Raw genomic sequence first — 17722 nt, forward strand, 5'->3', positions numbered from 1 at the left:
TTCTTGTGAAGTTATAGTCATAGCAGAATGACCAGTCCACCAATTTTGAACAAAGCTATGCTGAGTGATATCTAATATGTCCTTCTGTATTTTCATAAATACAAGGTTGGAAAGAGAATCCATAGAAAGAACTTTTCCAATTAGAAGATTGTGCAAATAATATTATCTCTAGAACTTTCAGAAATCATAAAAAACCATAGTTTTGGTCATTGTGTAGCTTTCCTCATTTTCTTTTGATGTGAATAAATACAGAAACACATATATTTTGTTTACTGCAGGAGTGTATTTGGTTGGCTCACCTTAAGACTCTGATAGTAAAAGCAACAAAACAAAGATGAGTGAAGTTAAGCAAGAGGATCTGCAAGCAATGCGGGAGTGGCTGAAGAAACAGCCACACCTCCCATCTCTTCCAGGTGAGAGAACCTTGTGTGAATTTTAGTAATACATCTAAATCTTTTATGATGTTCAACTCAGTTGGTGAGATAGGGAACTATACTGTAGTTGTAGCACCTAAATTTAACACAGTTACATAAAAATACACCGTTATGTTAATCATATCAATCTTTGTGGCACAGCAATTGCCTAAAAATGTGACACAGCATAAATAAAAACCCATTTTTACTAAATTTTATTTGAAAAATAATAACCATACAAATAACTTAAAGCATGGATTGTACCTCTGAGGAATATGGGAATTCATATTTTGATGTCTTAAGCATTGTGCTCTTTGTTTTACAATTATTTCCAGACAATAAATCACTGTTAAAAGAGTTCTATACATATTTTAAATATGTAGCAAGTGTATTAAAGGGAAAGAGTATAAGAATTTACAGACAACAATTAGTTAAAGAGGCTCCTGCTCAAAGCTAAACAATTCCATATTCACTTTTGGAATAGGCCAACACTACTCTGCTGAGCACTGTTCTTCTGAGTTGTATCTCACGTACTGCTGCTTGTTTTTATATCTGATGCTTATCCCTATTTTCTTTCAAGGAAGGAATTAAGGGTGAGCAATTGATTGCTGAGTATTGGGATCCTATGAACCAAGCAACTCTGTCCTGGACAGTTACCTGCTTCTCTTAGAGCTTGCTAAATAGGTAGACTGGAGATATTCTTTATTTACCCTGTCCACTTGCTTGCTCTCTCTGCCTTTGTCTCAAGCCCCCAATCTTTCCTACTATTATTATTGTCTGTAGATTTCTGTCCATCTCTTCTCACAATATATTCAAGGAACTTGAGAATTTTTTGGATGATATGAGAAGAAAGGTACCTGGAGATATTGAGTTGTTCAGTAATTAGTTCTTCTTTTGGTCAAGAACAGATAGATAACAAACAGCACAAAAATACAGCTTGTTGAAATACTCATGTTTTCTCTCTTCTTCTATGACTGTTTAACATGAACCATTAGGGTCAGACACAAGCAGTGTATGGATACATTTGTGCTTTAGTGCTGGTGCAGGATGGTGCATAAATTGACCAAAAGCAAAGCTAATAAACTGAACATAGTATTTTACTTGGTTATCAGAGACAATAATGATTTACCAAGTGGACTGCAAATGAATATTTTGATCCCTGTTTACATATGAGAATAACACATAAAACAGTTACTATCTTTTAATCAGCTTAAAAACAAGATGGTAACATTCAGCTGAAACAAAGAAGAAAAATAACCCAGAATTAAATGACAAATACACAAACTAAATTATATTAAACTGACTGCAATAGTGATCATGAAAATTTATTATTTTGGTGTGACGCATCATGGAGGCAGTACCAACAGACATCACTAGGTCATGCGATGAGCAAAAGCTTGATAATTGTACGGAAGCATGATTGTGACCTTTTATTTACTTAATAGCTGATGTTCCTACATATGACCTGCTACATAGAAGATACTGCAGTCCAGGTTTCAAAGTTAATTTTATTATTAAAATGCAGTTCTAAGGTATGTCACAGAGACAGTACCAAAAAAAAGTCACCAGATTGCATGGTTCTTGAAAGCTCAAGCAAAACTCAAGATCTTCTGACCAGTGATGTAAACTGCTCAAACCATTCTAGTTGTGCCGAAAAGAACTAATAATTCTGAAAGCTAGAGCATTTTCTTCAAGTTTTATGTACATCTATTAGCAGAAGTAAGAATTTTATATCCTGAGGGTAATCACTGACCAGAAATGCTGTGTTACAAGTTTACAGGTTTCTCAATAAATTTTCTCTTTTGTACAGTTAACTGTTTGTTTCTGTTTATTTGTGTTGCTGCTGATATTTTGAGAACAGCTGATTATTGTGAGGGTCATGTCATTAGAAATACATGCAGAGCTAAAAAAGTGGACATACTTCAAATTAAGAAAACAAAGTGTTAAATTTTCAACATAAACTGCTAAAGCAAAGATACATGTTGGAAAGATAATTTTGGTAGCAAAACTGTTTTATCTGATTATTGTGTGGGTCATGTCATTAGAAATACATGCAGAGCTAAAAAAGTGGACATACTTCAAATTAAGAAAACAAAGTGTTAAATTTTCAACATAAACTGCTAAAGCAAAGATACATGTTGGAAAGATAATTTTGGTAGCAAAACTGTTTTATCTGGCCTTGAAAACACCATTTTTATATTACTGTTTAAAATATGGCAATTAAAAAAACTGGTATTTTTTTTCATTTTGTTGCAGATTATCAACTGATAATGTTCTTGCACAGTTGTTATTACAGTCTGGAACGTGCGAAGCAAGCACTTGATGTTTGTTTCACAGTAAGGACACATGCACCTGAAGTTTTTGAAAACAGAGCTCCAGATTCAGCTGATGTCCAGTCAGCTGTGAATGTAATGTGAGCACTCATTTTCAGTTTCCTCTTTTTTGTATACCTTGACTTATTTTCTTTTTTCTTTTTTTTTTTGTTCACTCAGACAGTTTACACTGTATGGGTGTCAACCAGTATATATGCAATACATACTTATTCATAACATACAAAGTTAAAAACAAGAACACAGTTCTGAATATGGACACAATATTTACTCTACCAGGTGTGTTGACACTAAGGTGAATTATTTAATGAGAGTTCTACAGAACTGTTATGATGTGCCCTTCCCAATAAAACTGACGCCCTTAATGAACAAATACAAAAATGTTACTAGCCACTGGATAGCCCTAAGTGCATATACATTTTGCAAAAATGAGGGGTCACTATACATCAAGGAAAAAACTAACAACAAGATGGAAATGATAGATTACCACTCACCATACAGAGAAGGGATTGAGTCACAGAGTAGAACAATGAAAAAGATTGTTAAAATGTTTAGCTTTTGGACTATGTCGTCCATCAGAAGTAGAAAACTTGTACACATCCACACAAGCAAAGCATGCACAAATGGCCAATGTTGTTTCTGGGCAGTAGGGTCTGAGATAACAGTGGCTGTGTGTGCGTGTGAGCTGTACTCATCACTGACAACCTGCCTACTGGAAGCAGCTATACAACTTGCTTTCCTGCGCAGGTGTCATATAGTAGGTATCCTTTCTGACACTGAGGAGGCCTACAGTACTACCAGAAGGCATAACATCTTCAATTAATTTCATGTGTCTGTTTTCTTAGGGATGATTTCCAGTTTTGCTAAGGCCCTTCATATCCCCTCTTTATGTTAAATACAGTCTCAGTAATGTCTTATCAGAGTGTTTTATACAAGAGAAAGGTGTCCCACCAGGTAGTGTTTCAATAGTAGCCATCTTTTTAATGGCCTCTATGGAGCTTCTTATTTGTGGTTGATTTATCAATTTCCTGCTCTTCTTGCAGCCTCCCAGCAACCACACAACAGTTCAATTAACTGTTAAAGGCTGGAGAAATGAGCAGACAATACAGGTTTTAAGTTTTATGCTCAAAAATCTATGTGTGCTCATTTTAATTATTATGTAAGTATCTTTAATCTTCCACAAATTAAAAAGTGGGATATCATTTTAAATTTTGAAAGATTCACAAGGGCCAAATATTTGATGAAAAACTAAATTGTTTGCAGCACCTAAGAGACATGAAAGCAAGTTGTCTCAAAACACTCAGTATTTTAAAATGTGTAAGGCACATGGCTCTGGGAGTGAACAGATCATGCCTACTCCAATTTTATGAACCCTTTGTATGATTCTATGAAGGGAAACAGGCTAGCCACAGAGTATTTAGGACCAGTCCTATCTCCAGCATTTGTGCTGAGATTGGGGAACCAGCCATTAATATCATGTGGCATCTGCTCATGATGCAGCAGGCATATAATATCTATTCCCTACCACAATTACCTGTACATCATATCATCACTGGCCAGTCTGTGTTAGAGCACTGAGGCCCATGGGATTCATATAAAGAGCAACCTTTTAAATGCTAGTGTGGCAAGTAGCAATATTTTCTGCCAGGGTTGGAGGAAAATCACCAGTTTGGCTTATTAAGGGGCCCCTAGTTGTTTTAGGTGTGATGAATTTAAGAAAAATATAGCACCTCTAGTTTCCTTTTGCAAATATTTTTTAGCAATGTTGGAACACATTGACTGGCATGAGGCTGGAGGCACCACAACAGATAGGTCTAGGCGCTGCAGTCTGGAACCACGAGACCGCTACGGTCGCAGGTTCGAATCCTGCCTCGGGCATGGATGTGTGTGATGTCCTTAGGTTAGTTAGGTTTAACTAGTTCTAAGTTCTATGGGACTAATGACCTCAGAAGTTGAGTCCCATAGTGCTCAGAGCCATTTGAACCATTTGAACAGATAGGTCTGCTATGACTGCCACTGGCATCACTGCAGTCAGTGTATTAAAAAAGCTCCACAGTTTTATTCCTGTGTAGACTGATGGGTCTAAATGGGAGGAGTCTCTTAGTTGCACAAAGGTCTTTCATGGTCATGTAAAGTTTATTATTTTATCCTTAATGATTGTGTATAACGTTTTAGACAGATGTTGTACTAGTTATGGGTATGTAAGTTCCAGAGTCTCCTTTATCCATTTTTTTTGAGTATTGGTATTATCATGCTACTTTTTGGGCATGTCGGGAGTAATCCTTTCTTTATTACTAGAGTCACCAGAGAGGTCAGGGGTTCTGTAAGGCATTAGCAAATTATTTAACCATTTGTGTTGATATCCCATTCAGTACGTCTGTATTTTTATTTTTTTAATGCCTCAATAATCTTCAAAACTTCCAAGCCGTTTGTTGCAAATAGAAATAAGCTCTCAGTCACACTTTTGGCACTTTGTCTGTGGTATTATGTTTTGTTTAAGTAGTTATTCATCTATGTCTATAAAGTGCTGACTGAAGATATTACACAGTTCTAATGGATCTGTTACTTCTTTCCCATTCATTATTAATATTATATTGATACATTTTAAGACATGTAATTCTTTTCTTTTCAAATTTACATAATTACATATTATTTGAGAGATTTTTGAAGACATCTCTATCCTAGTTAGCTTTTGTTTCTCTTATCATTTTAGTATATGCTTTCTTCTTGTTTCTGCAAACCTCATGACTGGTCTGGCCTATCTATATTTCTGGTATTTTGCATACAGGTCTATCAGTTCATTTCAGATGTTTATATTCCATGGTGATCCATTTCATGCTTAATTTACCATTAACAGTTCTGTGAACTTCTGGGCAAACTACACTTATGTGGTATCTTAATATATATCACAGAAGCTTCCCAGCTCTCTCCTACTCTATCCTCTACAGAAATATCACTCCATATTTATATTTTTAGCAAGAATTCTAGGCTAGGAATGAAGTGTGTTAATGAGGTTCATGTGTCTGTACACATTTTTGCATTTCTTACATGGAACTGGAGATTGTAGGTTCCTACAGCATCATGAAAACTTCTTGTACATCCATTGTCTTCCAGGATATCTATCTAAAGTTCGCCTGATATTATTACAAAAGTGAATTTCTTCTTGATTTATACAACAATACATTAAATTCCAATAACAGGCTTCAAGTACTTGAGCATCACAATTGATACATTCCTATAAGAAGACACTTTTCCCTAATAAACTTTATTTTTACTGCTGTTACATCACAGCAGAATTCTGTGCAATTTGAGACCTGTTGTGGAGTGTAGTCTCTAACTTTGCTGGTACATATATTGCTACTCCCATGCTTTTGCAGTTCTTTCTGGGGTAGTATGCTACATTTTTGTAAGTCACTGGATTAAAAAGCATTAATTCACTTTCCTTCAATGCTCTGTCACCATGAAAGTGCCAAGTACAGCAGCAGATAATAATACTTCTAAAGTTGCTGCTATATTAGATGATGGGCAATCCAAGAGGGAATGTAACAATATAGTGAAAAGGATAGTTGCTACTCACCATATAGTGGTGATGCTGAGTCACAGAAAAGCACAAAAAAAGACTGTCACACAATTAACTTTCGGCCAACAATGTCTTTGTCAAAATTAGACAACATACACACATGCACACCGTCACACAAACACAACTCACACACGCATGACAACACACACATGACCTCTAGCAGCTGGAGCCAAACCACAAGCAGCAGGGCATTATGGGAGAGGCAGCTGGGTGGGGATAAGGAAGAGGCTGGGGCAGAGAGAGGGAGGGATAGCAGGGTAGGGGTGGGGTATGGTAAAGCAGTAAAGTGCCAGTGGGAGCATGCAGGGCAAGGTGGAGAGTGGGGCAGCTAGGTGCAGTTGGGAGGTTAGACAGAGAGAGGAGGAGAGGGGAGGGTTAATGGAAAAGGAGAGAATTAGAAAGAGTGAGTCCATTGGTGGAATAAAGGACTGCATAATGCTGGAATGGAAACAGGGAAGGACAATGACTAACGAAGGTTGAGACCAGGAGGGTTATGAAAAAAGAGCATATATTGCAGGGAGAGTTCCCAGCTGTGCTGTTCAGAAAAGCTGGTGTTGGTGGGAAGGATCCATATGGCACAGGCTGTAAAGCAGTCATTGAAATGAAGGACATCTTGTTGGGTGGGGTGCTCAGCAACAGGGTGGTCCAGTTGTTTCTTGGCTACAGTTTGTTGGTTGCCATTGATGCAGGCAGACAGCTTGTTGGTCATCATGCCCACATAGAATGCAGTACAGTGCTTGCAGCTTAGCTTGTAGATCACGTGACTGGTTTCACAGGTAGCCCTGCCTTTGATGGGATGGGTGATGTTTGTAACAGGACTCGAGTACATGGTGGTGGGAGGATGTATGGGACAGTTCTTGTATCTAGGTCTATTACAGGGATATGAGATATGAGGCAAGGGGATGGGAGCAGGGTCTTTGTAGTGATGAACGAGGATATTGTGAAGGTTCAGTGAGCGGTGGGATACCACTGTTAGAGGAATAGGAAGGATAGTGGGCAGGATATTTCTCATTTCAGGGAATGACAAGAGGTAGTCAAAACCCTGGCGGAGAATGTAATTCAGTTGCTCCAGTCCTGGGAGGTAGTGAGTCATGAGGGGAATCCTCCTCTGTGGACAGACGGAGGAGCTTTGGGAGGTGTTGCATGACTGGAAAATAAGGCACGGGAGATCTGTTTTTGTACAAGGTTTGGAGTGTAATTGCAATGTTTAAAGGCCTCAGTGAAACCCTCAGTATATTTTGGGAGGAGCCATTAGTCACTAAGGATGTGACAGCCTTGGGTGTATTGAAGGGGCTTCTTGGTGTGGAAGGGATGGCAGATGTTGAAGTGGAGGTATTGCTGGTGGATAGGTTTGATATGGGCAGAAGTACTGATATAATTATCTTTGAGGTACAGGTCAACATCGAGGAAGGTGGCTTGATGGGTTGAGTAGGACCAGGTGAAGCAAATGGGGGAGAAGGTGTTGAGGTTATAGAGTACTATAGATGGGGTATCCTCACCATTGATCCAAATCATGGTTATGTCATGAATGAATCTGAACCAGGTGAGGGGTTCACGATTCTGGGTGTTTAGGAAGGATTCCTCTAGATGGTCCATGAATAAGTTGGCATAGGATGGTGCCATGCAGGTATCCATAGCCGTACCCTGGAATTGCTTGTAGGTAATACAGCTGCCACCGATTCCATACCAAGAAGTCCCTTCGATACGGCCTAGCTGCCCATGGCTGTCACATCTGTAGTGTCAAGCATTTGCTCTTGAAATATACCATGGTCTCACTGAGGCCTTTACAGATTGTAATTATACTCCAAATCTTATGCAAAAACAGATCTACCATGCCTTATCTTTCCACTCACCTGACACCTATCAAAGCCTCACCATCTGGCCACAGAGTATCACTCCACCACCCAGAATTGGAGCAACTGAATTACATTCTTCGCCAAGGTTTCAACTACCTCTCTTCATGCCCTGAAATGAGAGATGTCCTGCCCCCTATCCTTCCTACTCCCACAATGGTATCCTGCCGCCCACCGAACCTACACAATATCCTCATCCATCTCTACACAACCCCTGCTTCCAACACCTTGCCTCATGGCTTATATCCTTGTAATAGAACTAAATGCAAGACATGTCCCCTACATCCTCCCACCACTACATACTCCAATCCTGTCACAAACATCCCCCATCCCATCAAATGCAGGGCTACCTGTGAAACCAGTCATGTGATCTACAAGATAAACTGCAACCACTGTGCTGCATTCTATGTGGGTATGAGACCAACAAGCTGTATGTCCGCAGGCCACTGACAAACTGTGGCCAAGAAACAACTGGACCACCCTGCTGCTGAGCACACCAACCAACACAACGTGCTTCATTTTGATGACTGCTTCACAGCCTGTGCCATCTGAATCCTTCCCGCCAACACCAGCTTTTCTGAATTGTGCAGTCAAAACTCTCCCTGCAATATATACTATGTTCCCTTAACTCTCTTGGTCTCAGCCTTCATTAGTCATTGTCCTTACCCATGTAGCCCCTGTACCCATTCCAACATTACACAGCCCTCTATTTCACCAACACACCCAGTCTTTTCACTTCCCTCCTGTTCCGCTAAACCCCTCCTCTCTTCCCCTCCTTCCATCTAACCTGCCGACTGCACCTAAGCTGCCCCACTCTCCACCTTGTCCCTGCATGCTCTCAGCAGCACTCTTCCGTCACCCACTCCTACCCTGCTATCCTGCCCTCTCCCAAAGGCCTTGTTGGCTGAAAGCCTATTGTGTAACAGTCTCTTTGTGACTCAAGTGTCTCTACATGGTCAGAAGCAATTGGTGTTCAGATCCAGAGAATATGGTTGCTAATCGAGGCTCATGCCAGTGGCCTCTGGGTATCCTGAAGCCATGCAGTCCTCAAAGGGCTCTTCCAGGGATCTAGGATCTCACATGTTGAATGTATTAGATGTATATTGCACATTTTGGTGCAGTGTTTTTAATTTGAAATCATTAGAAACTTTTGTTCTGTTTGTTATATTGATTTTTCTCTTACATCTGGATATGAAAGGATTTGATCTTCTTGTGTAGACTTCTCATTCCTGGCATTTCTTCCCATGGGTCCAGGTGTTGTCTCAACAGCTATTCTGCTGTTTCCAATTCCAATGGATGCTCAGCTATTTTTTTTTTTTTCCCCGGTACTGATTCTGGTGACACATGATGCTTCACCTTCTCCGTGCTCCCTTACTGCTGTGGCACTCACTCTTCACATGCCTCCCATATCCTGGGGAGAACTCAAAGATGCTTCCTCCTAAGATGCTGTGCATGATGATGTGTTTAGTCTTCTTGCTCACATTCTGCTGCTGCTAACTCTTTTTTTTCTTGAACTGTAGTTGGAGATGATTTTTCCTCATATGCTGGTGATGGTTCTTCCTCCTTTTCTTTAGGAGCTGGTGACACAGGAAATGGATCTAGGATCTCACATGTTGAATATATAATTTTCAGAATAGTACTGATTTATTGGCTTGGCTTTGATTTCCTCAACTTTTCCAAGTACATATTTGCTTCATTGAAGTACATTATCTGCATTTCATCCATGGTGAGGAAGGAGGCATAAGTACTGAACTGAAAGAGTTTTTTCGATAACCTGTTTGCCTTTTATGTTTCAATATTTGCACATGAGGACAGTATGAGATTATGACTACGTGGTATGCCTGTAATTCTCATTTTTTGATCCATTATTTTGGGGTGAGGATGTAGCTTAGAATGTGGGTTACCTCAATGAGTTTGTTTCTGTACACATTGTATGCTCTGCCAAATATCACAATATATTGCATTTTTGACACAGTATGACAATTTTCTATGATGTTCTACATACAAGTTCCTGGGTTCTCAAAACTTGAAATACTTGCTTTTATCAATGTTTCTTCAGTTCCTCTGCTGACTATTGCATTTATCTATTTTAAATACTTTATCATGAGATGACATTTTGTTCATGTTTTCACTGTCTTACTGTCTTTTCCCAAATTTTTCATGCTCATGTGGAGTTGTAAATATTCTGTCTTCTGGCAATGGGTGTTGCCCTTGTTATGTTTAATGTTTGTAATATCACTTTCCACCAGGAAGTCTAAAAGTCCATTGATTAATGGCACTGTGTATTTGTCTCTACCGTGATTCGAATGTGAATATTTTTTTTGAGCTGCTGAATTTAGTGCTGTTTGACTACAAATTAGACAACAACTATTGTTGCTAGGAAATATTAAACCTAGCCAAATAATATTCACTGATTAAACTGTTAATGCTGGACACAACAATTTTAGCTGACTAAATGGGTGGCAAAATTCTGAGGAAACTGCCAACTTATTGAAAATGAAAATCTTTCTGTATGTCCATTACAGATTTTATATGTATATTATAAAAGATTTTATTCATAGAGAGAGTCCAGTAATGTTATCTTCATGAATTATGAATTGTGAAGAAAAATTTTCCAGATTTTAAGATTGATTGATTTTGAAAGACAATGTTAACAAACATGAATTATTAATTGTAAAGATTACATTTTCCACATTTTATGATTGATTAATTTCGAATAACAGCCTTGAGGAACCTTTTGCATCTTAATAGAATTGTGGATATCAGTTCAGTCACTACAAAACAATAAAAATAATAAATTTTTGATAGCGTAATGTAATTAGCAAGATAAAAAATTACTCACAAAGCGGTGGCAGGAGTACACACATATAAAAAGGGTTCTACATATGTAAGCTTTCAGGGCCAGTGGCTCCTTCTTCTCACAGAAGGGAGAAGGGAAAGGAAACAGATAAAGGAAAAGGACTGGAGAGGTTCAGGAAAAGGGGTGGAGTTCAGAAAAGTCACCCAGAACAGAGGGTCAGGGGAGATTTACCAGATGGGATGAAATAGCCACTATGATATTTTGTCATTCTCATTACAATGCATCAAAATGTTTTGTTTCTTATTGTATTTCCTGATTTAATTGTGTTATTTCTATGTGGTGTCAATCCAGCCATTAGTAGCTTTTAAAAGATATCACATTTGTGGTTATCACTTTTCCTTTCCATAACAAAGTGCATTTAATAATAAATAATTGAAGAAGTAAAGGTAACAGCTCACAGCATAACTCAGGTGTTGAGAGATACGTAATCAAGGCTGATAATGTTGCTAAGCTTTCTGGTAAACCTTTTTCAGAGCTAACAAAATATGCATTCATAGACATACAGGGTGACAGTTATTGAACTATATGGAAGAAAGTAAATTAGTTGCAAACTACAGCATGCAGACACTTTATTCAACATGCAAACATCACTACAGATATTTGGATTTAGGTTATGACATGTTCAATATGCCTGCCATCATTGGCGATGATGTGACTGATGCATAGTGAAATTCCGCATGATCTGCTGAAGTGTCAGAATATCAAAGATGTCGATGACCTCCTGAATGGCTGTTTTCAGCTCAGCAATGGTGTGGGGGGTTATTGATGTTCACCTTGTCTTTAATATAGCCCCACAAACAGGAGTAGCATGTGTTCAGATCCAGAGAATATGGTTGCTAATCGAGGCTCATGCCAGTGGCCTCTGGGTATCCTCAAGCCATGCAGTCCTCAAAGGGCTCCTCCAGGGCCAAACATTCTCCTGCTTTGATGGGGTTGATCTCCATCTTGCATGGACCACATCTTGACTTTGGATAATGGGGATAAAATCATCTTCCAAAATCTTCACGTAGAGTTTGGTAGTCACCAACCACCAAGGAATATCACACCGATTATTCCGTGACTGGACATTGCACACCACACAGTCACCTGTTGAGGGTGTAGAGGCTTCTTGATCACAAAATGTGGATTCTCAGTCCCCCAAATGCGCCAATTTTGCTTATTGATGAACCCATCCAAATGAAAGTGGGCTTCATCGCTAAACCACACCATGTGCATACTAATTCCCATCATGCCCTGCAGCCAATCATGCAGTTTGAATGTCCTAACACAAACCATTCAGAAATTATGATGATTTTATTTCATATAATTCAATAATTGTTACCCTGTACATAAAAATACAAACCTTAATGGCAACATTGTGCCAAGTGACTAAATGTACTGACATTGCTGTTAAAATTAAAGCTCTCAGTTTCAGTTTTATTATCATCTGTCTGTTAAGTATTTATAACATGATTTGTCCCATAACTTCATTGGAATAAAAGGCTACTACTTTCTCATATTTTTCAAATCTATAAAATTTTGGTACTGATGTATTGCAAAATGTGAAATTTAAACAGCTAATGATCATGCATATCACAGTCTCATTAGATTAAAATGTAGATATGAAAATTATCACTTACATTTTTCTTATGTCTATAGTCATTGTACGTTAATGATTTATTGATACTGGCAATATATTAAATTTCGTAGAATAAAATGATTAAAATTTTGATAACTACAATAAGTTGCAACAATTATTTATGATATAATTTGTGGTTATTTTACAGAGAAGCTTGTACACTGCCACACAAAGATGATAAGGGAAATACTATTATTTTTACTCGTTTGAAGGATACTGATCCATCAAAATTTAACTGTGATAATATTATAAAGGCAGCTCTGTTAGGTCTTGAAGTTCTTTTGAAACAGAATCCTACAGCTCCAGGCTACGTCTTTGTGTTTGATCCAACAGGCTTTGGTCTTCAACATATTTCCAAAGTAACTATAAGCACTATCAGGAAGTTTATGGTGTATGTTCAGGTACGTAAATACATCAACCCTTTTTTTTTTATTTGTATTCTATTGAAGAAACACGACATCAAAAATCTCAAAACTGTAGAATTTGATCGCCATTGCAGGTGTATTTACAATTCAGTACATTTTCTTGGTTGAATTACAATAAATTACCTTCTGAACAAGTTTCTTTATGAACTATGGTAGTATCTATGTACGCAAAGAATTTTGTTAACCTGTTTCTTACATGGACTGCTCTTGCATTTTACTTGCATTTTTTTGATAAACAGGAAGGTTTTCCTCTTAGAATGAAGGCTGTGCATGTGCTCAACACAAATGCTATCATTGACAAGGTCATGATGCTTCTCAAACCTTTCCTTGATAAGGAGTTGGCTAGCATTGTAAGTAAATAAAATACACATTTTTTCCATATATGTGTTATAAGTACTGTGTGTCTCTTTTGAGAAATGTATTACATTTTGTGCATAAACAATAGTGTTCTATAAGACTATTTGTAATTGATATTTGTTTTACAGCTCTTCTTCCACACACCACCAAATGATGAATTTTACAAAGTGTATAATAAGGAATGGATGCCAAGCGAGTATGGTGGCAAGGAAAAAACTTTTGCTGAACTAACTGGTATGAATGACAACCATTTTAAAAACTTTTCAGCTGTTAGGTTTCAAATGCGGTATAATATATCTTAGATTACTAATTAATGACATGAGGAATTATACAATGAGTAATTAGCATTCAGAACTGGCCAGAAGTAGCTTTACTAATTTACCATCAAAGAAAGTTCAATCTTTTACATTCATGATCGTCCTGTTCTCTGTGAGAAAGTAATATTTAGTTAGAGCACTAGGGATGAATCTCTGGATTTTCTCCCATCACTCTAATCTGTGGGTAACAATATAAAGAAAATATGAAACAGAATGAAAATATAAAATCATCTGTGCAGAGGGCAACTGAACGACTTGCATTTCTCCCTAAAATTCAAGGAATGTACCATCCATCAGCAAAATGAATCATATACAGAAATTATACATGACTTAATCTTGAGTAATGCATACTCATTTGGGAACTTCACATTGATTTCTAGAGGAAAAGGCTGTTTTGTGACTGGTAATGTAGCATATACATGCTAATTTGGCAAAAAGAGCATATTTTTTATAGATCCCAAAGATTATAGATTATAAAATTCAGTCTACATAATATATATATCAGAAGTAACGACTATAGCCTCAGTACTACCAGTCAAGTGTTAATTGTATATGGGAATCAAATGTACTTGACATTCTGACTGCATGATGACTGGTTTCCTAGTTGAAGGTATTTGCTGAGGAGTGGATACATCCAAGCTCTTGTGGGCTAACATGCAGGTGATCCCTTACACTGTGTGTGTGTGTGTGTGTGTGTGTGTGTGTGTGTGTGTGTGTGTGTTGGGGCGTACGGGCACTCGACGCCGAGGTAATCAGCGCTCGACACACATTTAAAAAAAAAAAATGTGGACAAATTTAGTAAAATGGAAGCATACATGCAAAGCAAGTGGGAAAAGATGAAAAATGCTGTATAATAAAATAAAACGTGAGGAAAATGAGAAAGGGGCATCAAGCATGCCACAGGAAATTGTCACTGGCTGGCCACTTGTGTAAAATATGGGCAGTCCAGTCACCCTGTGAACAATGAGTCTTCCCATGCTTAAGGGTTTGAGTGTCTTTTGAGACTGCTGGTTTAAACTTGACACATGGACTGTAGTTGAAATGCTGTTTATGTTGCTTCAAATATCACATTGTATTATTCATCATAAAGTGATTCTGGAGGTTTCTCGACAACATTATCTGCTTATGTGACTGGATGTTAAGAAAAATGAATGAGCATTGAGTATTGTGTTGTTTCCATGCAAGAAGACTTTGCTTTAAGTTATGTGACCACAAGTATTGCACAAAACATAACATGATGGTGTCATTTCTTGCATCAGGGAAGTTTACACCAAGAAACAGAAGTGTCTGACCATAAACTATTTCAGGTTTTATTACAGTGAAGCCTTCTTTAAAAACTTTTTGTAAGCCCAGTAAGGTTATGTGAAGAGTCTGAGTCAAGTGTTCATAGACATGGCATATGAGTGAGACCTCTATCAATCTACTTGATTCTGGCCATAGGCAAGTATTTTAAGCAGGCATGGTTGAGACTGCATGTCCAGTGTAACATAGTGTGGATTTTTGAAGCAGATGATTCATTCATGGAAGGCAGTCTTAGGAATAGGGTAGGCTGTTGCATTCTCCTAGGAGAATGCTTCAGGGCATTGTGAGATGTGCTCGGTTGCTGTCAGAAATAATCATGCCCTTTGAATTGTGGTAATGGTCACAATATGGCAGTATTCACAATGTTTGAATCATTGATTTGGAGCAACAAAAGTGCAAAATAGTGTTGCAATATGATGAGTCACCTGATTACATCAGCAGGTATCACCCTGATCTATTAAGTACTTGCAGTCTTTCTCTGTATTCATTGAGATTAATGCTTTCTTGACTGACTGCAGAGTGTGATATTGAGACACTGCAATAAAGCTCAGTGTTACAATGTGACATTTGTACATACCAAAGCAACACATCTGCTGGATCTATAAGGAATACCTAAGATTATTGTCTCCCTCCTGTGTATGAATGATGCATTCAAGATAATTGATGAGCAAGTCAGTATGGGAGTGTCGGCCACTTGTGTGTTCCACTAATTGTCAACATAGTTGAGAGCTGTTGTGAACAGTGCATCATAGTCTAAATATCACAACAGTCACAGTTATGCTTTATCTGGCCACTGGAAGGAAATGTTTTTTTATCCATGATAAATATAAGTTGTTCACCTTGGAGAACACTCCACAATTACTTTATCTAAGTGTAGGCTGTATATAGCTCATTATCACATGCAGACCAATTATTTTGAACAGTGATAGCTTTTGGCTAGAGAATAACAAAGGCTGCCATTATTGGTTGATGCAATGTCATAGCACAGCTCCTACAATTATGAGAGTGAGTGATGCTGTAGGAGGAGTGTAAGCCAGTAGAATGATCACTAAGATAGTTGGTGATAGTGGTGTTTGCTTGACTTATATACAGCAATAAGTCTTCTTGTCAATCTCTCAGGAACGTACTGAGAGGTGTGGCCAAAAGTACATGGTAGGAGAAAAAAAAAATCTATGATAGAACTTCATTGAGCTCAAGAACCACCACAAGTGACATGCACCACGATGGGTTGTGTGAATTTGTACATAGCCCTTGCACTTTCCAGAAGTAAGTATGTTCCACAGTGAAAGACTTTTTTCCAAATGCTCATGTGGGTGCTTAATCACTAATCCACTGCCTCAAGAGTGTGTTGGATACTTCTTGCAGATGTGCAAGATCTTCAGCTTCGGCAGATCACATAATTCTTACCGTACCTCATTGATTTATATGTAGCAGATGCTGAGATCCTGAGTGATCTCACACGTGAAATGCAGAAATATTTTCCATAGCGTTGTGTACTCAGGATGGTATTAATTTAAAATGAAATGCAGTGCCAACAGCAGCCTTAGGAATGAGCTTTGTAGCAATAAGTTTTTATGGAAAACACAGATGATCTGTTCCTAGACTAACACAACTGGAAGAGAGGATATTGTGGAGAAATGCCAAAGCTACAGCCTAGCAGAATGTTTCCAGAATGAACATTTCACTCTGCATTGAAGTGTGCACTACTTCTGTGTGTGTTTTTATTTTCTTTTTTTTTTTCAGTGGACACCACAACACCACAAAGGTGCAGTCCATCATTATTTTTAGACTCTGCGCATAGTTAGTTGAATTAGATTCACTGAAATTAAGTGAATAAATTCATGGGAATAAAAGCAATAAAGATACAGTGATAGAAGATACCAGTGATTACTAGGCAGCTGAAATGTACTTTCATTGTAATGAATATGCCACAACTAAACAAAAATATGTGTCAGGCCAATTTTCAGATGCAGATTACTTCCTTTTCTATCTGAGTAAACCTCCAGGCCTCATTCAGTGCTTCATTGTCATTCATGTTTCCAGGTATCATTTCCAAACACTGCAACTGGCAGTTCTTCTATGCATAATATGGGAAATATGCCACAGGAGGGGGGGAATTTGCTGTTGGGTTACTCAGCCATGCCAGATGTGTATCAGTTGAATAAGGTTCAGAGAAATTCTTAAATGAAATGACTGTTTTGGTGTGGGTAAAAAAAGTATGATTGGTTCAGAGTCTCTTAAGAGAGGTGTTCAGTCACCTGGTGCACGTTTTTCAAGGGGTTGCCACTTTGGAGACTTGGATGTCACTACCCTACCCAAGTAATACTGGGAGCAAAAAGAGACTTACAGTTTAGCACAGAAGTTGAACTAAATATTGTTCCTGGCGTATATTCACATCACGGAGAGGTGAAAACTTAGGGACAAAGGCAGACTGAAAAATTTCAAGATTTCAGTGGGATTCTGTTGCACAGCCTTTTGGTTTCCAGGTATGAACTTTACCAAGACACCACAAAGCCCACTGATGGAGGTGAAACCAATGTCAGAAATGCTGAACCACAATGTAACGAAAGCACAAAAAAGCAGGGAATCTAGTGCAAGTCCACATTTGGCAACAATTTTCACTAAACACATATTCAGGACAATGTGGAATGACGAAGCCCAAATTAT

At 38.1% G+C, this 17722-nt stretch overlaps 1 protein-coding gene across 1 annotated transcript in view; it reads left to right on the top strand.

Moving 5' to 3' along the window:
- The first annotated feature begins 278 nt into the window (after window positions 1-278).
- LOC124545744 overlaps window positions 279-17722 on the top strand; it is a 45092-nt gene continuing 27648 nt past the window's right edge. Inside the window, exons 1-5 of the mRNA XM_047124686.1 lie at window positions 279-413; window positions 2670-2826; window positions 12803-13055; window positions 13319-13429; window positions 13565-13670. Coding sequence (XP_046980642.1) covers window positions 335-413; window positions 2670-2826; window positions 12803-13055; window positions 13319-13429; window positions 13565-13670 — 706 coding nt within the window. The 5' untranslated portion in view covers window positions 279-334. The remainder of the gene's footprint in view (window positions 414-2669; window positions 2827-12802; window positions 13056-13318; window positions 13430-13564; window positions 13671-17722) is intronic.

The sequence above is a fragment of the Schistocerca americana genome, chromosome 8, assembly GCF_021461395.2.
Source record: "Schistocerca americana isolate TAMUIC-IGC-003095 chromosome 8, iqSchAmer2.1, whole genome shotgun sequence".
NCBI lineage: Eukaryota > Metazoa > Arthropoda > Insecta > Orthoptera > Acrididae > Schistocerca > Schistocerca americana.